Here is a 26,894-nt window from a genome sequence, read left to right on the forward strand (position 1 = left end):
TTTTTCCCCAGTGTTTGAGTGTCAGTGTTTGTGACTCATGGAAATCCATTTCTTAGTTGTCTTGCTTTTATAATAACTATGAATGGGAGGGGAGCATTGATAGGATGGGCTCTGGGTGAAACATTGAGGTTCAGTTTCCATTTCTTGCTGAATGGATGACTAGGAAAGTCATTTAGCTTCCCTGGGCCAGTTTCCTCATGTGCAAAATGTAGATAATTAACCTATTTAATGGGCTTATATTGAGGATAGCAAAAACTTAAGTAAATTAGCTGACATATAGTAAGCTATTGTTTTCATATCTTGGCAACAATAAACATTTTTAAAAAGCTTTGTTAAATATGTTCATGCTTTACTTATTTCTATATTCAAGACTTAATTTACCCAGTTTTATTTCTGCCTTTTAAAATGGAGATGTCAGTGTATTAACAGTATAACTTGGGTCTTGAGATAGCTTTCATCTCAGAAAAAGTGATAGGCTTAGGGAACAATTCTTAAGTAAAAATTTTAGTTCTATGTGCATTTATACTGGTACCACCCCACACACAAACACAATTCACAGCCGTCTTGAAAAGAAACTGTTCTTTTGAATGTTTTCCTGTAGAATTAAAAGGGAAAGAAAGACCCTGGAAGAGATTTATGTCAAAGAATCTTAGAATTCAATGTCAATCTGCAGGTACAGGAAGTTTCTGAGCTTTTAAAACCCACTCGCGTGAGGGAGTAATTAGCCAGCGCTTGCGGCGGGGGTAGTGCCTTTGGAGAGATCAGCGCTGAATACAGCCGCCCGATTCCAGGGCTTTCTGAGGAAAAGAACGCTGGGCGGCGAGCATTAACACGAGACAGGCTTTTCCCCTCAAGCCCCACAGCCACGTGGCGCCCGCCGTACGTCGTCCCGGGCCCAAGGCTCTCTCGTCGGGCTGCCGGCCGCTTTCCCTCCAGGGGGATTCGCGGCGGGACCCTCGGCTGCCCGGGTCCCGGGAAGCCTGGAACCTCCGGGCAACGGCCCGCAGACCCAGGAATCCGGCCCCGAGACCGAGCAGGGCAGAGCACCCAGGTGAGGCGTGGTACCAGCCAGCTTCTACTCGAGGGACGCCCAGCAGGTCCCCGGAACTTTTCCCCAGAGACAGGTCCCGGCAACAGGTCCGAGGCGGGGTTGGGTGGAGCCGAGCTCGGCGGCGGCCGGTGAATCAGCACCGCCCGGCGCCGGGGTCAGCCCTCCCAGCCAACGTCAGGTCCCGGGAGAAGTAGCCGGGCCGCTGACCACCCAGCCACTCAGGGCTCGCTGGGCCTGGGGAAGGGTGACGTCATCGTAGCTGGGAGGTGTCGGAAGGCTCCACCAATGGGAGACAGGCAAAGTGGCTTGCTTTCTGTAGCTCTTGGCCAATACTAACAAAGCAAAGGGGGCCCGGTTGTCGGTAGAGAACCAATGGAAAACAGGCAAGGAGCACGAGGCGGAGTTGCGAATCCTGTCACCAATTGGAAAGAAGGGGTGGAGCCCAGGCCTTGTCAAGCGTGATCAACCAGAGAGAGGAGCGGACCCTGAGGGGCGGGGCCATGATGCCCTCCCCCAATCGGACAGGGCCAGGGGCGGGGCATTCTTTGGAGTACCCAATGAGGAAAGCAGCCGAAGCGGGCCTGTCAAGAGAAGGGGCTGGGGGCGGGGGGACGGTGAGTCGGGGATAAACACTCCGCGACGGTGGCGGCTGCTGCTCTTCTCCGGGTTCTGTCACGGTGTCGGCGGTGCCCAGCTCACCGGTCCCCTCCCCCTTCCCGCGAGAGTCGTCGCCAGAGAAGCTCTCTCAACCCTGCTCTGTGGGGTCCACAGCGGGGCGCGGGTGTCCGGCGGCTGCGAGCCCGTGGGCAGTGGGGGTTGGTCCCGAGGCTCCGGCCCCCGGTGCAGAATGGCGGCGGCGGTTCGGATGAACATCCAGATGCTTCTGGAGGCGGCCGACTACCTGGAGCGGCGGGAGAGAGGTGCACGGGGACGGGAGGGGTCCAGCCCCGAGTGGGGTCCGGGAGCTCTGAGAGGCCCAGCGGCTCCAAGGGTGGTTGGAGGAGCGGAGAGCGCGACCGCGGGCGCTCCCAACCCCTCCAGCTCTCCCCACGCGCGGTCCGAAGAGAGGCCGCCGCTGCCCCGAAGGCAATGAATGGGGGTGGAAAAGGGACGCTGCCCCCGGGGTCCTGAGCGCCGCTTCCTCCCCACCCCGTCTCAAGTGGGTTGCCGGGGCCCCCTCAGCCAGGCCCTTGGATTACCTCACCGGGGCTCGTCCCGGCCGGCCCCCAGGGCCTGGGGCCGGGTCTCCCAGCCAGAGGAGCAGCGCTTCCCCTGCCCCCCCATCCTCCCTTCCCCGGCTCAGGCTCCCGGTGTTTGCCCCGCACCTTCGCCTGAAGCTGATCCCACTTAATACACACCAACCTGCTGGACGTTGCCAATGGGAAGCCCAGACTCCATGAGACTTGCTGTGTCTTTCTCAACAATGAGCAGCTGGAATGCTCCTTACACCTGATCCGAATTGAGGATATTCACGCAATTAAAAAAGAAAAAAAAACAACAATCATTGTTCTAAGAATTCCACCTTGCTCCGTTTAATCATTTCTATGATATTCTTTTAATGAAAAATAAATCATTTTTTAAAAGGAAATACTGTGGAGGGGAGAGAGTATTGAATGTTCTGGGCTCATTCATTAACTGGATCCTCCGGTTTTCTAGAAGCTGAGCATGGTTATGCCTCCATGTTACCATACAATAACAAGGACAGAGATGCCTTAAAACGGAGGAGCAAATCCAAGAAGAATAACAGCAGTAGCAGGTAATTTAGTAAATATTTCCTTTTCTCTTTTAGGTTATACTGCAGGTGATACAAACTGCAGAATGGAAGTTGCCTGTTGTGGTTATAATCCTGTAAATGAGGTGGTGATCGTGATTCAGTAACGTGCGCATGGTCTTAAGGCGTTGGAGGAAACCGCCCTCTGGGTTGAGGGGACTAAAAAGTAAAGAGAAATGGAGATATTTTCTATTTCTTTAGGAACTTTTTTTTTTTTTAAACTTAATTTTGCTTTTCTTCCCTTTGGGAGTGAACATCTGGGAAACTTCAAGTGAGATTAGCAACTGACAATATTTTGCCTTCAGAAGTTGCAGATTCAGGGCAAGTTTTCTGTAATTGAAAATACTGGACATTATTCATTTTTTACTTTTCATAGTGAAGATTTTATTTAACCATGTTAAAGTATTTGGCTTGGCATAAGTGGTAGGGTTTCATATTTGACGTGTAAATTAAATACAGGGATTTGCATTGTTTATAATGGCAAAGAGGAATGACTGAGGTCAAAGCCTGCCTTTTTGGTGGTGGAGGAACATATAATATTAAAATATTAATATGCCACAGTCCTTTTACGTTAGCCTTATAGTTCTTAAAATTTGTAAATCTCACTGGAAAGTATTTGGTTAATGGTCAATGAAATCACATATTAAAGCCCTGAATGTAGTTCCTGATACATGTGAGTACTCTGTTGATGCTATTGTACCCTTTTTTTCCCTCTTTGCCCTTAAAATATAACTAAGTTAGCTAGGAAATCTGTTTTTATTAGATCCATTCAATTAGACCTTTTATTCCAGCAAATTAAAATCATTGACATTTTCATTATTGATTTAGAACCCTTTTCCAAGTGTCCCATTCTCCTGAAAACCCCCTGCAAGTAACTGTATTTGGTTAGCCTCTGTGCAATAATACAGCCCACTAAAAGCCAGACGGTTCCCACCTGAACCTAGAACTCACTTGTTCTTGCTGCCTCTTCTGTCTTTGATTCACCCCATTGTCCTTAGTGTCAGTAGAATCACGGGATGTGAGTGAGCAGCACACATGTGCCGAGCTCTTGATTAGGAAGGCGCGGGAAGGATGAACCTGTTAATTAGTTACCTGGTGGTTTTTCCTTCCCCTCCCACCTTTAGCATTGTCTGAAGGTGGTAGCAAATAGATCTGTGCGTGAGTTCTGGTGGCCTTTAGGAAGGATGTTAATGCTGACTTGACTTCCGCGGTGGTACAAAACAATTTTTGTGTTGCATTTTGCTATGGTAATTTTGTTTTAATTTTTTGTTAGATCTTTGAAGCCTTTTGGTCTATTTTTCTGGAAAAGTGTGGTTCGTTTGTTACTTTAATTCTTGTCCACTCATGATTTGAGAGGAATTGCCCACACTGATAGTCAAGGCCTGACTCTTAGCACTCTGTTTTCTCCGAAGTTTCACAAGAAAGTTATTGAAGGGATGTTCAGTGGTGAGGGAAAAAAGGGGACGTTGTTGAAGAGAAGTAATTAGGAAAGAAAGGTAATTAGGAAAGAAAAATAGTGAGAGTTGAGAATTTCAATCCAAGAAATAGATTCTTTCTCTTCTCTTGAATGTCCAGCTTTACTCCTGGAAAAATGGCTGTACCTCCAGATCTGGGGGAAAGCTCTACTATTTCTATCAATGGATGGGATTTGCTTTCTACAGTGAGACAGGAGACCACCACAATTGTCCCTGTTTCTCGACTAATAATGAATTCGTGCAATAACTGAAGTGGTGCAAGGATCTCTGAGAGGCCATGACTAAACCGGGAGATGACACCAAGCAAACACATGAAGCAAGAGCAGGTTGTTGTGTTTAAATGTGATCACTTCCTTCATGACCTGTTTGGAATGACCCTTACCTGAGCAGCGAGACGTCTCCCCAGAGAATGCAGTTTGACCCTTTGATTTGAATTAGACTTATATCCAAGGCCACGTATGGTCAGGATTTTGAACTGAGGTAAGGGCGATAGAGAGATTACTGCTGGTTTACATAACCATCGGTAACAGTTTCTTTTTGTTAATTTAGGTTGAAATGCTGGCCTGTTTGCTTGTAGAATCGGAGGGGTTACTTTTCCTTGGACAATACAAAACAAGATTTAGCCACAGATCAAACTTCTTGGAAAATGAAAATGCAGATCTCAAGTTTTTCTAATTGCTTGTTTAAAAAAAACAAATGAAATTGTGAATATTGGGTGTTTTGGAATCATCCAAAAAACTAGGGGGAGATGAAATCTTCTCTTTTTTTTCCTTTCATACTGATTTTTGAAATCAGTTACTAAATATTTAGAATTGAAATCCAGAGTTCTTAAAGGTATCTTTTGCTAAACTGGTAAAGCAGGCATTGGCACTCGCATGAAAGAGGAACTTTAGCACTATCCACCCATTTCTTTTGTGAGACACTGGCTATACAGCTGACTTGACATGGTGAGTCTTCGTAATCCCAAGGACTAGTTTGGCCTGGTTATCTTTTTGTTAGAATATATTTTTAAATGGTGACCTTTGACCTTTATCAGTGATTCCAGAGTTATCGAATCTTTTCAGTAACCACATGGAAAATGATTTTGACACAAGGCATGTCTGTATTCTTACAATGCTTTAATTAAAAAGATAAATGTTTATCCATCAACAGAGTTGGCAGGCAGCCTCTGAACTGATCATTTTCTGAAAGGCCTGCTTTTTATTAAAGACAAATTGAGTTTCACTAAACCAAATGCACTTCAGTAATGCCCTAGCCATTTGATGTAAGTCCCCTTGTGAAAAATCACCATGTGTTCAACACTCTTAAGTAATCAGATAAGATCAGTAGTTTCCAAAACTCTGTTCAAAGTTTGGAAGGAGTTGTGCTGCTTATGGAATTTGTTAAAAAGATTATCTTGGGGATTACGATTTTTTTTATATGTATCTTCAAAGAATCCAGAAATTTGGGGTGAGGGTGCCCTATGTGCTGTTATTTTGTGTAATCAGACACCGTGCTCTTTTCAAATATCCACCCTGCCCTCCACCACCTTCCCAGGTTGGTCCTTGGCTGCAGTTAAACAGGGAAGTCTTGACCAACTGTTGTCATATACTTTCATCCATTTGAAAAAAATCTGTCAGACTTTGAACTTGTTACTCCTTGTTAAAACCAGAATGCCACGTGCTTTAAAGCCAAAGGTTTGCAGTTGCAGGCCTGACTCTTGTTAACTGTGATACCCTGCTGGCACTGCAGGAAGTGTACCTTCAGAAAAATAGAACTGAAGAACGCTGAGGGATAAGCAGGTGAATCAGTTTAAAGCTTTTAAGTTAACGAGTTTTGAGCTTCGCATAGCCTTTGTCTAGAAAACAAATATTCTAAAATTTGAAATACTGTCATTATTTTCTTGTTTTCCCTCCTAAATAAAAACTGGTATCCGAGGAGACTTGTGGAAGTGTTTTAGTGTGGGATTGGACATTTCCCATTTCAAGACTAACCCCTCCCCACACACACCCCCCACCCCCAGCCTCTGGTGTGAATGAACTTGGTGGTGGTGGCCCTCGATGTAAATGGGGGGCTAAGCACTGAGGGAGGTACTGTTCCTCCGTGATCACTGTGAGAATTTATCTCCTGGGCCCAGTAAGGTTCCCGTTATAGCCCCGCAGAATTCTTGACCTGAGCTTGGTCATACTTTCCTGAGCTGCTTAGATTCCAGAGAATTTCCACAAGAAAGGTCAAGATTCAGCTCCTTTATAATGTGAGGAGCTTCCTCAAGTTTATTTATAAGGATATAAGGGCCAGTTAAGGATGAGTTATGTGAGGAGGACACTGAAATGGGCACATTCACTGACCTCTCGTGACCTTCGTGGAAACCTGTCCATAAATCCTCAGGCCAGGCCTTATATTCAAGGTCAGCTGTAAACACACTAATAGTATGATTTCACAAACACTGCCGCTTTCATCCAAGGCTCTCTAATCACTTTTACAGTTGCTCCCTCATTGGCCCATTCTTGTTCAGTGGATAATTGGCAATAGTTGTTATTTCCATTTTACCGTGGGGTGAACCGAGGACAGGATGGTAAAGAATTTTATTTCTTCCACAGTCCCAGCCAGTGGACTTCAGAGTTCACCCAAAGCGCTGCCTTAACCAGTCTGTCGTCTTTATGTTGAGCTGAGTTCTGGAAGCCCCTTCCCAAAAATCACTTGGTAGCGACTTTCAGGAGGTCGTACCTGATAAAATAATAACTTCAGGGAGTAGAAAGATTGAGGGAGGAAGGGTTATTGTTATGCACTTAAAACTGTATCCTACAGTCACACAATTAGCATACGATTTTGGTGTGTAGTACATCCAGAAAAAACTGCAGGGCTGGGGTGGGGACGCCACCTCCACTGTTCTGTGCTCGGCCTAGAGGATGCTTTGTGGTATTAAGTGACCCAGCTCCACATCGCACTCACTGTGCAGCTGTTTTACTCTTCGTGTAAATAGACCCCTTTTATTTCCTTTCTTCAAATGGATTACTTTCCCCCTAGGGAGGGCATGCGTCTTAGTTTGTCACTTCTCCTTGAACTCTGTTGTAGATATTTACATTTATCTCATTCCCCAAGGGGACTGGTCTCTTTAGGAGGGCCCTTTCTCTGTCTTCTCCCCTACCGACTCGGGAGAGAAGGAAGTTAGAATCGTGTTGGTGTGGAGTAGTCCTTTAAGACAAGAATAATCTTAACTCTTATTGTTCCCTCTTTCAGATCGACTCACAATGAAATGGAGAAGAATAGGTGAGTTGGGGATTTGGGGGGCGGGGGCCGTGTTTTGTTGTATTCTTTCTTCATCAAGTTGAGACCTGGTTGTTCCTGATTTCACATAATGAGCACCTGATATATGAGTTCACTCAGGGCCCTCTGATCAGCTCTGCCCGTAAGCCACTTAGCCAGACCCGGGGGCTCTCTTGTTGCAAAGACCACACCCCCAGCCCTGACCCCCGCAGCCCGCTCACCCTTCCTGAGGAGTGACCTTCTGTGGGACTGTCACAGGCCAGAGCATTTTAGGTCAGAGGCCATGTTTCCACAAATAGTGTTTTTTAAAAAGTACATGCTCCTGAATATAATTGGTCATGCTGTCTTAAATCAGGTCCACACAGAGATTTATATATATACACATACATATGTGTGTGCGTGCGGTTCACTTGTGAATAAAGATTCTCAAAATTCAGGCAAATACACACAGAGGAGAAAGAGGCGATGGCAATGCACTTGGACGAGGCCGGCGCCCTCACTGGGCTCCATCTCGCCACAAGCCTGAGTTGCTTTCTTACCGGGATTACCTCTTGCTACTTATTTAAATCTTTATTTTTCAAATGAGGTAGCCTAGTCGTTCTCAACTCTGGTCACACACTAGAATCACTTGCAAAGCTTTTATTTTAATGGTTTTAAAAAATACTTTTATGTTAAATACAGTATACACATATATACTTGGGGGCAAGAAAACAAATTTTTACTTCTGCTGAGTTTATAAAATAACTTTCTGTTAGAGAATTTTTCAAATATACAAAAGTAGAGTGAATAATGTAATCAACCTCTTTGTATCCATCGCCCAGCTTCCACATTTACCAATATTTTGCTAGTCTTGTGTAATCAAAACCACCCCTCTCTGTGGAGTATTTTAAAGCACATTTTCTTCTATCTCTAGTAAAGACTTAAATCACACACACACACACACACACACACACACACACACACACTTGCTTTTACCATGCTGAAAAAAATTAATAATTCTTTGTGGAGCTTTAAAAAAAACAAAAAACACCCCCCCCCCCAACGCTGAAACCTCACACCCAGCAATGCTGATTTAATTGGTTTGGGCGGAGACTCCGCACTAGTATTTTTTTAAAGGCTCCCCGGGTGATTCTTATGTGCAGCCAGGGCTGCAAACGATTGAACAAGCCTCATTCTGGTCTCTGAGCTCCCATAAATTTGAAATACAGGTGACCCATCCAGATCGAGGGGCCTTCTCAGTGCCCTGCACAAACAGGAAGATGGTGTGTAACGACGGCTCTGTAAACACGTGCGGTTATTTCACACGCCTCTTTGAAGAGGGAGCCTGGTTCTGAAAGCCAGGATCTGGTGTGTTTCATCGGCGGAAGGGCTGCCCAGACCCTCCCCTTTCAGTTTCTCTGTGATTGTGATGACCATGTTTGAAATCAGAGCATCTTTATGCTTTAGGGATTTACATATCATGAACTGGAAACTCAAAAGTATCTCTTCTGAAGGCGGAAAGGCAGTCAGATGTGGCTTCTCTCTCTCATCTTTGGATTCTCTCCCATCTTCCTGCCTTTGGGGTGAACTGGGGAAACCGGGACTGTTTCTGCTGAAAAGCCTTTTAGTCCTCCTCCTCCCCACCAGGCATTTATGTTTATTACTCACATTTCATTATTCACCTTCAGGTGAGGGCTCTTAGACGTCCTGCAGCACCGTGCCTGCAGGACTGCCACAGAATGTCAATTTTGTCATTTGTTTTAGCTGATCAAGAACATTTTTTTCTACCTACGGTGTCCCAAGAGCTTGTGCTCAGTACTGGGTATTAAATAAGTTCATACTGGGGTATTAAATCAGCTGGTCCCCATCCTAGAGAAATGTAGTTTGTCTCACGAGAAAGACACAGAGACAGTTTCAGTTAACACACTGAGCGCTGAGATCGAGGTACGCACGGGAGGCTGTGGAGGCAAAGATTCCAGAAAACTGGATTTGAAGCCATCACTGGGCAAGCTGCTTATAATTCCAGTTGTTTCCAGGTGACCCGTCAACTTCTGCTTATCGAAGGGTTGGCTATCTAGTTTCCTTATTGTACTTTCTCTTTTTGGAATTGGGTCTTCTAAGGTCTTGATAATTGTCTTCTCCAGTCTAGAGCTTGTGAACAGAAGAGAAGGAAGGACTCAAAGTTACTTAATTTAACCCGGCATTGGTTGCCGCAGTCCAGGGGAGGAGCCGAAGGTTGTCGGGTTCTTCTCGCTTATTAGCGTGGATGCTTCCAATTTTAGGGTTTTGAGGTCAGCTCAACAGCTGCTCTTGTCTCCCTGGTTTTAGTTGCTGAATCCTATGAAAGGATACCACTCTGCTGGATGCTAATACACTTCTGCCGGTTTTCACCTTAACATCACTTTTTAAAAAAGAGTGGCATAGCTCTCAAAAAAAAAAAAGCAACTTAGGAAAAGAACTTCTAATTGGATTTTTTTTTCTCTTCAATATTGCAAAGTTATTATACTTGTGTTAGTTATTTTTCACACAGAAACCTTTTCTGTGGCCCTTTAGAGATTCTGGATAGTTTGTGTTCATCAGGACTCCCCTATGAGGAGTTCAGCATGGCCCATTTAATAATAATCTTGGCATTGGGAAGATAAAAGACTTCTCGAATGGTGAAGGTGGGAGGTGGTGGCAGCCGCAACCGTATTTTCCATCTAATAGACCAGGTGTTCATGGAGCCCAGGGATGCTGGGGACTCGGTGCTGGGAATCCAGAGCCCAACAAAGACCACGTCCCTGGGGCCCGAGGGCTCAGTGTAGTCTCACTGTAGGTACGAAGCTGTCACTTGACTGTGCTTCTCCAAATCTTAATTGGGGGGGGGGGGGGGGTCTAGCCTCTGAAGGAAGCACCCTTGATAAGCATGTAGTAGTTTTTGCTTTTTAAAAAACTAATCGCGTAGAACATTTTGAGAAATATAGAAAATCATACTCAAAAGTTGAATCGTCCCTCATTCTAGCAGTCCAAGGCAACCCATGGAACTTTGAAATATCTCTTTCCCACTGTTTGGGGGAAAATAACTTTTAAAAGAATTTAGTGTAGAAAGTTGAGAAGTTCAGAAAAGCACCAAGAAAATAAAAACCACCTGTAATAAATAGACCTTACAGCAATAACAGGTGCTGACTTCCTGCTAAGTCCCATCCCGCAGATTTCTGTGCGTGCTTTTTTGTTTAATCGATACGGGATCGAATAGCAAATCATTTGCTTCCTTTCAAGCTATGTTGTGAACATTTTCCAGTATCATTAAATCTCCTTTTCTAACATTACTTGTAGTGAATGCCCAGTGTTACATCATATAGATGTGTCATAATTCATTCAACCAACCCCCTATTTTAGGGTTTCCCCAATATTTCGCTAATATAAACGATGCTTCCTTAAACTGCCTTATAGATAAGTCTCTGTCCGACACCATCATCATTTCCTTAGGACAGATTTGTGGTTATGGAATTAATGGTATACATGTTATGGTTTCTGATGTTTACTGCTGGATTACCCACCAGGCAGGTTATAGGCCATATTTCCTTAGACCTTCACAAGTTTACATTTTAATGTAAGACTTTTATGAATTTGATAAGTAAACAAAAAACAATGACACACAACTTGTTTTAATTTGCATTTCTGATATTACTAGCACGGTTGAACAGTTTTCATCTCTTTGGCAGTTTGTGTATGTATGTGAATTACCTGTTTAATAACCTTTGCCCAATTTTCTACTGAGGAGTTTATCTTTTTCTTTATTTTGAAAAGGTTCTATAATACAAAGGGTATATATGAAAGAGATGGCCCCTTTGTATTATTTAACTATCCAGTTTATCATTTACCTTTATGGAGTCAGTCTTCTCTCACTATTTGAAGTTGCTGCCTCTGTTGTGTACTGAGTTCTTGTTTGTGGCTAAGTCTGGTTCTAGATTTGTTCTGTTCCACTGACCCACCTCATCTGCTCTTCCTGAGACAGTATACATTGTTGTAATCATTGACGTTTTAGGCACTTCAGGATCCAGTAAAGCAAATCTCTATTCTCCCCACCTTCTTGTTTTATTTTACCATGTTCTTAGCTCTTTTCACCAGTTTATTTTTCCCTTTTTTTTTTTAATTTTTAACTTTCAAATTTTTTTACAGGGGGGTAATTAGGTTTGTTTGTTTATTTAAATGGAGGTACTGGGGATTGAACCCAGGACCTCAGTGCATGCTAAGCATGCACTCTATCCACTGAGCTGTGCCTACCCCCACTGCAGTTTACTTTTCCTGATGAATTTTGCAGTCACTCCTTCAATTCCTTATCCTCCAAATTCTTTGGGGATTTTCAAAATCCAAGTTAAATAATTCCAATGTAAATTAACCTTTAAAAGTTCATGTTTACAGCGCAGCGCTTTCCAGCCAGGATGTGGTGTGTGTCTTCATTTATTCAGATCTCTTTTCTGTCTCCAAGTACTTTTGTAGGGTTTCCATGTAGATCTTGCACATTTCTTGTAAAAGGTATCCCTGAGTTTGTGTTTATGTATTTTAACATTGCTGTTGGTTTTCCATTGTAATGCCTAATTAATTATTGTTGGAATACGCAAAATCTTTTAGTCTTTAGTTGTTATGTGCCCTTTACTGAAGATAATTCTTCTATTTCCTTTTCTTAGCTGGGAATTCCTCTGGTCTAAATGCCTTCCAATGAGCCCTTCAGCAAATGGAGGCTGAGTGAATGAATGCATATACGCTGTGGCCAGTGGGTTGAGAGTCAGGTGCTCGAATGGGCTGTTTTTCAAAAGAAGGCTCTAGCATCTCCTTTAATTGCCGACACCCGTTTTTCTGGAATGGTGCACATGCAGGCCTTGCTGGAATGAGGCAGCTGGTCTAGAGAGATTACCTCTGCCAGAGTCTTCTGACCCCCATGACAAAAGATTTTTGTGTGTGCTCTGTGAGGAGGACTCAGCAGCCTGATCTAAGCTGTTATTTTCATCCGGTCCAACAGTATTTCAGTGGCATCTGGTCTGGCATGAGAAACCATTCCAGCCAGGTCTCTTCTGGCAGGATGTTCTAATTCACTGCAGTTCCCTATAGTTGTTTCTCTGGGGTCCTGGCTTTTCAGATGGCCACGCTCTGCGTATCGGAAGGGGTAGGGCCTGCCTTTTGCACTGCGCCTGAGCTGTGGTGTGCATTGCGCCACTCTTACCGCTACTGAACGCCCTTGACCACATTCAGATTTCACCCTGGGATGTCGTAACAGACCCACACTGCTTTGTTGCCACATGGGGCGAAGGGCACAGCCTGGTTGTTACAAAGGAGTGAGATAGCTCTCCGTGTGCAAAGCTGCTCTATGGAGATGGTGCGGAGGGGCACTCAGATCTGTACCACCTGGAGTCCACCTTTCCCAGACTACACCTCTTGGAAGAACTTAGAGAAGAAACATGCTGCTTATTCAGCCAGTTTCCAGTCCCCTCTGGGGAACACTGGAGGCACCCCCTGACTTTTGTCATAGACGTGAATAGTCTATGGGAATAGGTGAGATTGAGCTAGCAAGTACTAGTTATAATATGCATCTTGTATTTTTTAAAAATACGGGCTCTAGAAAGGAAAAATTAAATACTTGTGTATTGAATACTTCTAATAGAGAAGTGATTTTATTAGTTTAAAACGTAGCCCCCGTGAGTCGCTGTTCACGCACCGTCCGCTGAGTGCCGTGTTTCCCGTACGGCTAGCGTGTGTCACCACCGTTGTGTATTTTACAAAGATGACTGTCACAGTTATAAGAAATCTTCAGAACCTTCCAAGGTTCCACTTAAGTCAGTAATAATGATGCATTTGGCGATTGTTTATGAAGGGATCATTTTAGAAACAGGAGACTACGTTTTTCCTCAAAGCATGACTTGTAGTCTCCACCTGGATTTTTTGTTTAACCCAATAAGGCTTTGTTCTCAATCCAAAATCTGGAAAAGGTTATGATCTCTGTGACCTATAATCACTTGTAGGGAGTAATTTTTGACCCTTTAAAGGGTCCTCTTAGTCTATACTAAATACCCTTTTTTTTTTTTTAATCACTATAGAGTTTACACATACCCATAGCTGAAATTATTTTTCAAACTCCAACCATTCTATAGGATTTATAAAGCTATTTAATTGGCTAAGTCTGTGTCCACACAAAGGAAGGAGAAAATAGGATATTGTTTATGTAACTTTTTTTTCCCCTTCTTTGGTTAATCATTTTAGGCCCAATTTTAACAAAGACTAGTACTCAGTGAGGTCCCGTGTATCATGTTCATTAAGTAGGGCTTTCCTCAAAGAGAAGGGGCATGCATTACCAAGGATACCGGATTCTGCTCTTAGGTCAGCGTCTGCAGGTGCATTATTATTTCTAGGCTCCAGGGGGTTAACGTGAAATAGAAGACTTGGTCACTTTCATTATTTGGTAATGAAAGAAACAGAACATTCGGAGGCACAGGAGGCCTGCAGCATGCAAATGAATGGGTAAATGCATGTGATCTATTTGGAAAGGAAAAAAGCTTCTGATAGGCTATGAGAGCAGAAACCTTTATGGAGAAGTTAAGTCAAAGGAGATGTGGATGAGGGAAAAGAAAGAATGATTGGTAGAGGGCAAAGGGGAGCCCATTCTAGAACTTTCAGCGGGAGCTGATATTTGTCTTGGTCTGAAGGTAGCTCAGATAGATAATTCTGCAGTGATTTGTTTACATGTTTGATCACTCCAGCTAAATTTTAAGTCCAAGGCAGGGACTCGGTCTTACTTAACGTTTTATCCCCAGCACCCAGGAAGGTGGCAGTGCGTAGCAATCCTCAGAAATCTAGTGGAATAAATGAACGAAAGAGCCAAGGGTACGTTTCAAGATTTCTGCCTGTGAACCTAATTACTTATCTGCCCTCTGCACTGGCTGCCATCCTGTTCACTCTGCCCTGACCTGACTCGTTCTTTTGTCATGAAAATCTGAGGGAGGGAGTTCAGTTACACCTTCAATAAAGAAGAGTGACCTCTGACAACAGTGCGTCCCTCACAGTCACACACATACACACAGTCACACACACACCTGATTTCATACCATTCCTGGCCTTGACTACATCCAAGTCAGGAAGAACTTTAGGGCTGACACAGTAAATTCAGGGGCGCTCTCTGTAGACAGCACATCCACCTATAGTCTTCTTTTGTTGCATCTTTCCCCCAACTTACAATCTCTTGGCCTGAGAGAGAGAGGCATAGATAGAATCAAGAAGTTCGAGTCTCAAGGCAGAGATAAAACAGAGCAGCATCCAGAACTGTCTGAGAGCAGCAGCGAGCCCGGGGGCCTTCTGTCAGTGCCAGAGCTCGGGGCGGAGGCAGTGTCCCAAACAGCCCGGAGCCCACTTCATTAATGACTTCCTTCACTTGGCATTTTTAATTTCCCATAATTCATGGTTGACAAGAGTTAAGAAAAACTGCCAACAGGACTGTGTGGGACCCAAATATACTTTATATTCAGCTCTTCAGTGTATTTGGAATCTATTCTGATGTTAACCTCCCCCCTCCCCTGCTATTTTCTGAATAATGCGTTCTTGCTCCAAGGACTTGCAGTCGTATCTCTCTTCTTAAGTCTCTTCCTGGGAATTTTTTCTTCTCTTCTGCACTTGAACTTGTCTGTCTCTTCCTGTATCAGTATATTCTGCTTTTAATCAGGAAAGATTTAAAATACAACTGAATAAGTGGTACAGCACGTTCCTCTTCATTCTTTCCCTTTTTCAAACATTTCGGCGGTCTCACACATTTATTCTCCTAGGTGAAGTTTTAGACTAATTTCCCAGCATTAAAAAGTACACTGCTGGGATTTCCCCCCCCTAGAATTATGTTAAATTTGTAGACAGACTTGGGTCACATTGGCATTTTTGCTTCGAAGGTTCATATCTAGGAATGTGCTGTTTTTCCCGTTTGTTCGGGTTTTCTCATGTCAGCACAGTTTTTATAGTTTTCTTCCCAGAGATGCTTCCCAAACAGTTTTAAGTTTGTTGTTAGATATGCTGTCCCTTCTTCCTGCTGTTGTAGGAGATACTTTAGGTTCTCTGGTTATGGATAACACATCCAGAGACGTGCTTGGATTTTCAAGGTCGATACTTACTGCCCTGACTTTCATTTGCCTTTGGCTGTTGCACTGGAGATAATAGGCGGAGGTCCCGGGGTGCTTCGGATCCTTCCCTCCCGACCTTGGCGTCCCTCCCAGCCCTGCCTCTTCGTGATGTAGGTGGCCACCAAGGAATCTTCCCTTTGGAAGCGTTAGCTTTGTGAAATCCTTGCTAAAGTTTTAAATGTTTTAAAAAAAAAAAATAGTACCTTTAGCATAAGTGAGATCTGCATTTCCATAGAAACTGGGTGAGATTTTCCATTGAATCTTTTAATGACAAGAGATGTCCATTTTCCTTAAGGAAGCATTTAGTGAATTGGATTTTACAGCCAGTCTCTATTTGCCTAGTGAAACACTCTTGAGTTCCCTATTGATTTTGAAAGGAATATGATAGGGTTAGAATTATCTGTGTTTGCTCCCAGCAATTATCTTTCCTCAAAGGAAGCTAGGATTGAAAGCATAACCACCACCATATGCAGAGCGCTTCATGTCAGACCCTGGCCAGGGGCTTCCACACCCTGTCTCAGTTAATGCTCACGGTGGTCCTCGCGGGGAGGCATTGTTGTCTCCTCCCCACCCCACCCCACTCCACTCCCCCACCCCTGCCAAGGAAACTGATGCTACGTGGAGTTAAGTAATTCACTCAAGGCTGCACAGGAAATAAGTTGGCAGAGCCAGGATCCCAAACCTTTACCCTTAATCACTACACTCATATTGGGTTGTATAGTGACTGACAGAGTCAGAATGTAAAAATAATTAAAAACAAAAATAAATAAAACTTGAGATACTAAAAAAAAATTACTGAACAGAAGCTCTAGTTTGAAGTTCTAGTTTGTATCTAGTTTAGTTATCACTAGTTAGAGACCACGTTAGATTAACATCAGAATAGATCCCAGTCAGCATCTCTGACTGTAGCTCGGATCAAAGATGGGTTTCCTCTGTGCACCTGGAGACCAGAGGTGTATCAGCCCAGTCAGAATAAGGAGGGCAATATTCCTGAGAGTCAGCAGGTGAGGTTTGTCAGAGCTCATCACCTACAAAGCAGCTGGATCGGTGCAAAAAGAGGAGGCAGTTGGGGCAGGAGGGAGCCAGGATCTGCCACTACCCTTTTCTGCTGGGGGTGGGGAGCTGGGAGGCCTGTCTTGACAACAGAAGGAGGTCTGTGTGAATACATGATGAGAGGGGATCAAGCACGGGTCAGATGGAGGTATTGAGGGGCTCCCTGTTGAGAATATGTAGTGAAACCCCTGCTAGTTCCCCAAAGAGGAGTTAGACCTGGGTCTCAATGGGACAGGAGGCCCCTTCTTGAAGGCCAGAGCCCTGGGCCAGGGAATGGCCAGGGCTGAGGGCTGGGACAAGAGCTTGGTCTACTAGTTTTGGATCTGGGCGCTCCATGGGTGCCCAGGGCTGGCTGAAGGGTTCCAGGTCCTGGCCTGAGGGTGGGGGTGTGTCTCAGGGTTCAGGACCCTCTGTGGGAGCAGAGGGGTCTGTGTCCTTTCTCGTCTGGTTCAGGAATTGAACTTCACTACTGTGTGGTGGAACTGGGCCTGCTTCATACATCTCTTCCCTCTCCTGGGGTTGGCTCAGGTACCGGCCTGGGGATGTGTCTGCAGGTGGGCAGGGCAGCCGTCAGGCTGGAGCAGGCCAAGGAGGGCACTGCCACAGACACAAGTTGGCCTTGATCTCTCCAAAAATCCAGAAAGCTCTCTGCTCCTATTTTCATAAAAAATAGGCCGGGAAACACTGAATGAACGTGTATTATGGTAAGCGTGAATTAGGCACTGTGGCTTATTTCGAGTTTCACAACTGGGCGTGTTCTTTGGAAATGCACGTTTGGGTAGGGAAATTGTACTTTCTGGGCTAGACTCCCTGGGTAACTAGAAATGATGATGCATGGAGAGATGACTTTATTATTTTTATCAGTAGACAAACTTCCTTGAAAATTTACATACTCATATCTGTAGATAAACCCACGTCGTAAAAGGACCAGTATGACACTGTTCTGAATCATGCAGTCTTTGCAAACAATGAGCAGGCTGAAAAATGTCTCAATCTAATTTTAATTTTTGAACTTGAAAAAAAAATTGGGTCTGTAAACTTTGTGGAGAGTATTGGACTGCTGTGTAAGTGACTAGTCATACTTCCTCATGGTGTTTCTAATAACATGATCTGTTTTCATGGCTCTTTTTGAATGTTACCCGAGGTGAACAAAAACATTTTATACACAGATTCTGTTTGGGGTTTTTTCCCTCGTGCAATAGTGGGAGGCGCAAACCCCTAATGTGAGTCTTTGTTTGTGGCCATTCCAGGTGGGCAGGTTTTCAGAGCACGTGGAAGCCTTATAGTAAGGCATTTGGACCATTCCATCTTCATGGCTCAGGACTGAATGCTGGACTCCTTGAGCTTGTCAAGGCTTAGAGGGCCCTTGGAGAGTCTAGGACCACCTCGAAAGCCAGATGAGGAAAGAGGCTCAGAGCAGATGAGGCAGGGGGCTCAGATCTACCTGTGAGATCTGCCTTGGGGGAGCATCCCAAAGCCTTGATGTGAAGGGTGTGCATTGACTTCCTTGGTCAGTATCAGGCACATTGACCTGTATTAGAGCTTTATGAAGCAGTTTTCTTCATTTGATCCCAACTTTTACTAGTACGACAAAAAATTTTAAGAGGGAAAAAAATGGGCAAACTAAGCTTTCCGGTTGTCTCCCAGTTCAGTTGGAGAGTGGCCTCCCAGGCTCCCGGGAGCTCTACTCCAGGTCGCTCTGGGGGAAGGCAGTGGATGTGTGTCTAAAACCCCAGGACCCTGCACGCTGCTGAAGGTGCAGAGATGTGGTAGGGATGGACTCTGCCCCGAGAAGCTTGAAGTCTAGAGGAAAAGATGACACCATCCAAGCAGCAAACATGCATTAAGCGTATGGGAGGGGAAGGCACTGTGACAACCTGAGTAAGTTGTCGCCCCCACTTTCTAGGGGGTTGGCAGCAAATGGTTAACAAATACCAAAAATTCCAGGCAGAACAGTGAGTTTCCCAATGAATAGTATAAACAAATAAGTACGCAGACAATGGAGGAATCACTATGGACTAGAATGGCCTTTGAGGAGCTGGTGGGCTGAAGCAAAAACACTGAATCTTGGCTGTTTCTCACATTCATGGAGAATCTGCTAGGTTCTCGGATAAACCAAGGTTTCAGTGAAGTATTAATTTCCAGAGTTTTAGGGACTCCTGTGCATCTGGTCAGTCTGTACCAAACACCCTCTCTTCAGCGGGTCTCTGCGTCTTGTGCCCCACGTGGCCTTTCTCCCGCTTTGTCCCCCTGCGCCATTCTGTCGCGTTCCAGGACCTGCGTGTGGTCACCTCCAGCTGTCAGCATGCTTGTTAGCATAGCAGTACCACTGACGTGCTTTTCCCTTATTTTTAAAAATTTAACTTTTTGAATGGTTGCAAAACCAAAAAGTATAGCAAATTATTCAGTAAAACTACCCCCCCCGCCCCTGTCTGACTCTCCCGACCCGTCTGTGCCTAGGCACTGTTAGTAGTTCCTTCTGTGTCATTCTAGACTTTGTCATACAGGAAAACATGAATATAGATAATTATTTCTCCCCCATTTTCACCCAAAGATAGCATGTTATTTGCATGGCTCGATATCTTGCTTTTCTTCACTTAGCGCTGTATCCTAGTGCTGTTTCCTTGTAGAACGTAGAGCACGTTTCCAGTCTGTTTCCATAGCTGCATGGTTCTCCACTGTTTGGATGCACCATAGTTTATTTGATCAGTTCCCTATTGGTGATGAGTTGGGTTGTTTCGAGTCTGTGCTATTATAGATCAAGTTGTAACAAATAACCCTGCCACATCTGTCATTCACGTGTGTAAATATCATTTTTGGCAGGTGCAGGTGTAGTGATTTCGTGATCCTGAAGTGGGAAAGAGAAGCATCAGTTCAAAGGATTCTCTCATTGGCATGGCATTACTTTCTGAACTTGGGTGTTCTGAGGTTCACATCATAACCCAGAAACCTAGAAATAACCTGATACATGTGCTTAATAATAGTGGACATTAGTCTCCACCCTTCCACCTGTATTACAGACTTAACTTTAGAAAACCTTGGATTTTGCTTTTCCTTGGTTTTTGCTAGAGCTGTCTAATTTCAAAAGATGTTCATTTGGCCAGAAGTCATCGCTGACATTTGCCATCACTGGGCCTGAGTAAGAGTAACTTGGGACTCTCTGAGAACTTGTTCTCCTGGGTGCCTTCTGACCGGCTAGTTAAGTCTCAAATGCTACTGTGATCTTGTTTTCACAGACGGGCCCACCTTCGCTTGTGCCTGGAGAAGTTGAAGGGGCTGGTGCCACTTGGTCCAGAATCAAACAGACACACTACGTTGAGCTTATTAACAAAAGCCAAATTGCACATAAAGGTAAGTGCCTCCTGTGACAGCCTTTTTATCTTGACCTCCCCAGTGAACATTTGCTGTTATGAGGGACATCAAATGTGAATCTCCAAGGCAGTCCTCTCCTCTGAGCGCCTCCATCATGCCTCTTGGATGAATCCCAGACTCAGCACGTCCAGAACCCAATGGAGTAGTTCTCCCTGCTGTGTGCCGGAAGTTAAATTGTCCATCCAACTGTCCACCTGCTGGTTCAAGCCAGACACCCAGGCTCATCCTTGATCTTGTCATCATCTTGCTCCTTAGTCATATGTCGACATCCAGGACTTCCATGTTTCACAGTCTGCTCTATTTCCATAAAGTCCATCATCTCCACAGTAAACTCCTGAGGGGTCCCCTCAAAGCTCACCTCCATGCTTCCCAAGAGCAGTCCTGCCAGAGCTCAAATCAGCATGCCACCATGTTTAAAATTCTTCTGTGGCTCAGGACACACTGTGTCACCAGGCCTGCCTGACCCGGCCCTCCCCTGTGTGTGCAGCAGCAGCTGGTGCCAGACGCTCCCCTTCCTGCTCCAGCCCTTCTTTCTGTCCCTGGCACTTGTCAGGTTCTCTCACCACAGGGCCTTTGCACGTGCTGTTCCCACTGCCTGGTATGCTTTCCCTTCCTTTCTTCACCCAGTTAATTTCTTGTCATGCTTCAGAACTCAGCACAGGTTCAGCAGCACAGGGAAACCTCCTTCCTGCAACAGAGAGTTATTATTATTGGGCATATTTCTCTCTCAACACATGTCACAATTGACGTCTGACTGGTTTGTGTGACTGTTTGGTTGCCTCCATCCTCTGTTAGAATATAGACTCTACAAGGGAGGCGACCTGGTCTTTGTGTTCACTTTGTATCCCCAGCACCTCTCGGAGGGTCAGAAACCGAGTCAGCACTCGGTATGTGGCTTAAATAGCCCCTGAGAGCCAGAGCCACAATCACTGTTTAGTCTGTTTTTATAGTCAGAGTCCTGACCTGACAAATGTCACTTGGATTATGGTTAGTAGCCTGCATACACGGGCGTTCTGGGGGAAAAGAACCCCTGATTAGAGCAAAACCACCACAATTAGACAGTCTTCATAATCGGAGAAGATAGAGATCTGTTAAAAAAAAAAAATCCATGGAGATGTGTTCTCTAAGCTCCTAGGTTGGACAGTTTGGAATCAGGACTTCAAAAGGGACTATTATTTCCGTAAGTGAACTGCGATCTGGCATATGCCACAGAGAAGCGCCTGTGTCACTGGGACACGTGCAGAATAGGCATACTTTGAAACGGAAGCGTGTTTCCTGAGCTCCCGTCACGTGCAGGACTGTAGCTCAGAGCCTGGGTGTTCAGGGCATCACCACAGACAAGGGAACTGGGCCGGTCTTGTCAGCCTCACCGTCGAGGGTGCCGGGATCCCAGCGCTGTGGACACCGGAGAAGTTAGATGAGATTGGGAGGCGCCGGCATGTTGGCTTCCCATCCCTGCGACACGGCCAGTGGCTCCTGAGGGCCACCGGCACCTCTCACGGCCGGGCAGGGAGAGGCAGGGTCGTTACCAAAACGGAAATCCACCCGTGAGCGCCAACACCTGCCCCTTTGACCCGCAGAAACTTGAAGATTGTGACAGAAAAGCCATTCACCAAATAGACCAGCTGCAGCGAGAGCAGCGGCACCTGAAGAGGCAGCTGGAGAAACTGGGCACCGAGAGGATGCGGATGGACAGCACTGGCTCCGCCGTGTCCTCCGAGCGCTCGGACTCCGACAGGGGTGAGCCCCCCGCCCGCTGCCCCTCCCGCCGGCCCGGCCCGGCCGCCTGGCTCCCCGGCCCGAGTTCCCCCCACCCGCCCTCACCCCAGCCCCCCTGTCTTGTCCCCCCAGAAGAGATCGACGTGGACGTGGAAAGCACGGACTGTCTCACGGGCGACCTGGACTGGGGCAGCAGCAGCGTGAGCGACTCGGATGAGCAGGGCAGCACGCAGAGCCTGGGCAGTGACGAGGGCTACTCCAGCTCCGGCATCAAGAGAATAAAGCTCCAGGACAGTCACAAGCCGCGTGTCGGGCTCTGAGAGAGAGAGAGAGGGCGCTCGGCTGCCTCCCGGACGGCTCTGATTAGGTAGCGTATCGGACCTGCCCACAGTCCCCTTGCACGTCACCTTCCGTGTCCCACCTGCGCCAGCGTCAGCTTTGTACAAGTGTTCAGGGGAGCACTTAGGATCATGGGTTTCTGAGTGCATCCTCTAGCTTCTCTCTCTCTCTCTCTCTCTGTACAAACTCGTCTCTGAGAGACCGTACATTCCAATCGATTCGAAGCACCCAAAAATTCTTAGACCGAAAAAGCAATTCTCACATCTCGGCCATCTCCCCCTCGTGTGTACTGTCCCCTCCCTAGTGTCTCCCAGTCCTTTCTTCCAGTTTGCTGGCTTCCTACGTTCCTTGCCCAGCAGAAATGTCCGAGCGTGTCTCGTGCTTAGGAAACTGAAGGAAACAAACTTTTCAAGTTGAGATCCTGAACTCAGAACTCCAAAGTAAGCTTTGAAAGTGGCATTTAAGAGCACTTAAGCCTGGCCCGCACCCCCAGGGAGGAGTCAGGGATGCCTCCAGCGCCCTCCCTGCACGCACAGCCCGCGCTCACGCCCCCGACCCACGTGCGGACGGAGCAGTACTTGTGACTCTCAGCTGGACACCCGGCGAGCGCGTCTTTGGGGTGGCCCAGCCCGTGGAAGGTCCAGCATTGTCTGTTCGCACAGACACAACGGTACAATCTGTTTTTGTGCGCCGTCCCGGGGACCGTGCCGGGTACCGCTCTCCTCGAGCCACGTTCCCCTCAAAGTTGGTCATCCTACTCATCTCTGGAATATTTTTTTTTCCTACCTCAGAGATAAACGAGATCTCCATTTCCCACTTAACGCAAAGTGATTATGCTCTGGTTTTTTTTTCCCCCAAATAAGCGACATTTGGTCCAATTCTAATCTATTTTCCTATTTAACTTTCAGCAATAACTGAGCTTTGGGACTAGCTGAGCTAGTGTCCATCATCAGTGAAAGGAAAAATCCACATTTCTACGCCCTGTTGCAGGTGAACAGGAGGGGATGGTACCCTGTTACTAGAATTCCTCTCCTTCCCACTTATTTTTGGACACGCCCGGAAACTTCTTTATGGAGGCTTTTGGGTAGATAGTTTAAAAGGCCGATTTTCCTTTTTGGTTATGGTTTCTCCCTCAAGTGGTCCCCCACTTTGTAGCATTTTTATTTAAGCTAAAACAGAGCACATGTATATGTACATAAGACACAGTAAATCTATAAATACTATTTATTCATTTTATATAAAACTAATGTAATGGGAAAGAAATTCTTATGACTTTGTGCTTTTATAGATGTTCTAGAAACTTTGTATGTAGGTAGCTACGAAATTGGTTCACGCCCCTTAATATTTTAGCATTCATATTTTTGAGGTCTCAATGTTTTCAGCCTCTGGCGAATCTTTTTCATTGAATTTGAACCATTTGTAAAATCTGTGACGCTGAAACAGAGTGTGTCACAAGGTGATGACATTCCTAGGCTCCACAGACACACTGCAACCTTAAGGGCTCAACGGCTGAAGCAGTGGCGGGGCAGCCAGCGGGCTCCCCTGGGCCCGTGGTCCCCAGCCCGCCCAGCCTCCCACTCCTCAGCGCCGCCTCCTTCCCCACGACTCACAGTTCAAACGCACTCCACGCGGAAGCTCATTCTAGACCCCAAGAGAGTCTAAACAAAGCAAGGTTACTTCTGTGTTTGTTTGGTTTTGCTTTTTAATGATTCTTTGCCGTATTGAAACAAAATCTTTTTGATTGGAAGTCGCAGGTTCCTAAATGATTCCAAAGTCATCTGTCATTCTTCTGGTTTTGGTCTGCTCTGGTTTTTCTCTTCGTTGCCGCTTTGGGGAGGGGGAGGGGCAGGTGACACAAAGGAGGTTTTTTGTTTTGTTTTGTTTCTAAATCGTTGGAATCTTTTCCAATTACCAGCTGAAGATTTGCACTGAAATACAACTTGTATGCCTTTTGCATTTTTAAAGCCTGCTTCCTGAATTTAAGCAGAGTGATAGTGTTCAAAAGAGCCAGCTCAGCCTGAAACATGTTTGAAAAAGATATAGCTGCACTTTGAGGTCCCTTTTGAATGCCATTCGCTGGACCTCAAGCATTTTGTTTAATCGCTACGTTCAAGCGCCTCACAAGTCCACGATGCTGGATGCTGTTTGGCATCGAAAACTCCAGACTTTGGGCAAAGCTTGTGGGCTTGCACTGGGGGAGGGAAGGGAACAAAACTTGTGTATCTGTTTGTTTAATTTAGAAATAAGGCATCTGCGAGATGCCATTATTTTCTGTGTTTTAATTGTTGTGCCTTTGAGTTAAACTGCATTTTTGTCTTTTGGTTGAAATATGAAATGTACTGTCCCAATATAAAATAGTAATTATTTGACCTTTGCACTGTTTGTCTGGTCCTTTTCAATTTGATTGCATATAAATGTGGAACTTGATAGATCTCTATATTTTTAATGCACTTGTGATAAACTGACACCAGGGTTAGACATGCCTTTCAGAGCTCGAGGTAGACCGAGTCGGCGTGCCAGACAGGCCTCTCTCTAACCAAAACTGTAACCTTCAGGACCAGCAAACTCAGCCCAAGGCAGCTAACCCCCTTCCCCACTGTGGCTGATCAGCAGCCCTGATGCGCCAACCTGTCCTCTCATTCACTGATCCACCAGCATGACTGTTAAGAGCTATACAGTGGTTTTGATTCTGTTTGGTTTTTTTCCTTTTTTAAGCAAAATGAAAAAGCTTTCTTTTAGGGTTGTTGTGGGGAGGGGACGGGCAAAGATATAAACCCCAGCCTTTAAGACTTTGAACTCTTGTACGTAAATATAGATGTGTGTAAATATAGGCACATGCATATTTTTATGTGAAAACTCGTTTTAACTAAAAAGGAATCTAAACTACACTCTTATTGATACCGCTGCAATGCAGATGGGAAGATAAGGGTACGTAGTCCCATTTAATTTCATGCAGTGAGAAAATACATAGGTGTGCTTCTGTTAACATCCCACAAAGCCTGGCCTCCAGGCCTGTTGGCTCAGGATGGCAGGCGGGCACCCAGGGCATTTGTTTCCTTTCGCTAAGCAGAGCTCTGGGCTTCAAGGTGCTCGTAGTGACTGCTGCTCCTTTCTCTAGTCACAGATCTAATGCTAGTGACTCAAAGAGCAGGACCTAGATTTTCCTCCCTGTCAACCCAAAACGAAAATCATTTCAGTGCCGATTCAGGATCGACCACTAAGTAGGCCCTGACCCTGCAATCGGCCGCTTGAGCGGTTTTGGGTGGTTGTTTTGTTTTGTTTTTTTAAAGGTGGGCATTTTCCTGTAACCTCTACTTTTTTCAAAAGAAACAAAGGGTCCTTACCTGGGTTTCCGATGGGCCTCTCTTCTCCGTCCCTGAAGTGGCCAAAAGCAAATCCTGGGGCGTGGGGGGTAAAAGTGTAAACTAGGTAGGGCTGTGATGCTCAAAATGACTGTCTTGCAATATTTTGGGGCTCAGTAATGGATTTTGTGGGCTTTCTTCTTGCCTCTCCCCAACCTTTAAAGAGAAAACTTATTTTTGAAAAGTGTACACGTAACACATGATTTAGGTTTTTATACAGTACTGTATTGGCAAGAATACCACTTTCCTTGTGCTTTGTAACCTGTTTATTCCCCCGAATCTCACTCCTTTCTTCTTCTTTCCCCAAGTTTCTTTGTCTTCCCCCTTGACCTGCCCTGTGTGCTGAACACCAGGAAGTCAGAGGCTGCAAGGCAGGCCCCTGCATGTGAATCTGGTCTTTTTCTATGTCTCACTCTCTTGGATGCAGTATGCTTAGGTAGCTGGCTACTCCTGACTTTAAAAACCCTTCCCGGGAGCAGATGACCCAAAGGCCCTTTTTTCTCATCCTCCGTGGTCAGATCTCTGTAGACTGTAGGTGGTTTTGTTTGCAAAGATCCGTGGGCCTGGGGGTGGGGATATGCAATTTATCATGATTTTTTTTTTCATTAATACTTATTACATGGATGATGTTCTTACCCTGTCTTCTTCTGAAAGAAGAAATAATTGCCTGGCACTGCTAACATCAGCTACTGAATGGCTGAAGAAATTGAATCTCTTTTGTCTTCTCACAAAATCATAAAGCAAGACTTAGGAAAGCATGGAATTCTAAGTTTTCTCCAGATTTCACATTTTGATTTCTCATGCTGTCGGGAGCGGGGTGTGGAGGTTGAGAGGGCATCTTCACGTTAGCTTTTACCAGAGACCCAAGCTTGCCTTGGCCCTTGTGTCTGGGACTGGTGTTCTGGGAACGATGCTGTTAACTGTTAGTGCTGGAGGCCCTCTTCTGATGCTAAACACAGTCTAAACAGGGGAGCAGCAGACGGGAGAGCATGAAATTCTGTTTCCAGATGTTCATTTCATTATGTAAATACGCCGCCAATGTAAATCCTGTGTCAAGACATAGACAATGGTGCTTTTTACTACAGTTAGTACATGCATTTTTAGAACTACTCCATGTTTTAGAGAACCTTTGCTGTGTATATGTAAACTTCTGTATTGTTCCACCGTTAACAAAAAATAAATTATTTCATTATGAAAGAAATTTCAGTCTTCCTGATGTTTTGTATCCCCGTTTAACCTCTTATGGTTTTTACTTACAGACCCAAGTTAATCAGATTTCTCTTTCCTTTTAATGTCATGGAAGATTCACGGGCCCACAGTTTTCAGCCCCTGGAGTCTGTGATAGAAGCTTTGAGTGTGTGGCTCTGGGAGGGGCCCTTTCCAGCTGCTCTC

The 26,894-nt window shown here is 45.4% G+C and overlaps 1 protein-coding gene across 2 annotated transcripts; it reads left to right on the top strand.

The window, feature by feature from the left end:
* Positions 1-1,624: 1,624 nt before the first annotated feature.
* MXD1 (MAX dimerization protein 1) lies at positions 1,625-26,700 on the top strand. Of its 2 annotated transcripts, none has more exons than XM_032497743.1 (6): positions 1,625-1,971; positions 2,708-2,807; positions 7,517-7,546; positions 19,947-20,061; positions 21,663-21,822; positions 21,937-26,700. In XM_032497743.1, exons 1-6 carry the CDS (start codon positions 1,899-1,901, stop codon positions 22,119-22,121), a joined length of 663 nt encoding a protein of 220 aa, XP_032353634.1. In that variant the 5' UTR covers positions 1,625-1,898; the 3' UTR covers positions 22,122-26,700. The 2 variants fall into 2 exon arrangements, with proteins under 2 accessions (XP_032353634.1, XP_032353633.1); XM_032497742.1 differs by having other exon boundaries at positions 1,631-1,971; positions 21,934-26,700.
* Positions 26,701-26,894: the final 194 nt, after the last annotated feature.

Source organism: Camelus ferus, chromosome 15 (assembly GCF_009834535.1).
Source record: "Camelus ferus isolate YT-003-E chromosome 15, BCGSAC_Cfer_1.0, whole genome shotgun sequence".
In the NCBI taxonomy this organism is placed as follows: domain Eukaryota; kingdom Metazoa; phylum Chordata; class Mammalia; order Artiodactyla; family Camelidae; genus Camelus; species Camelus ferus.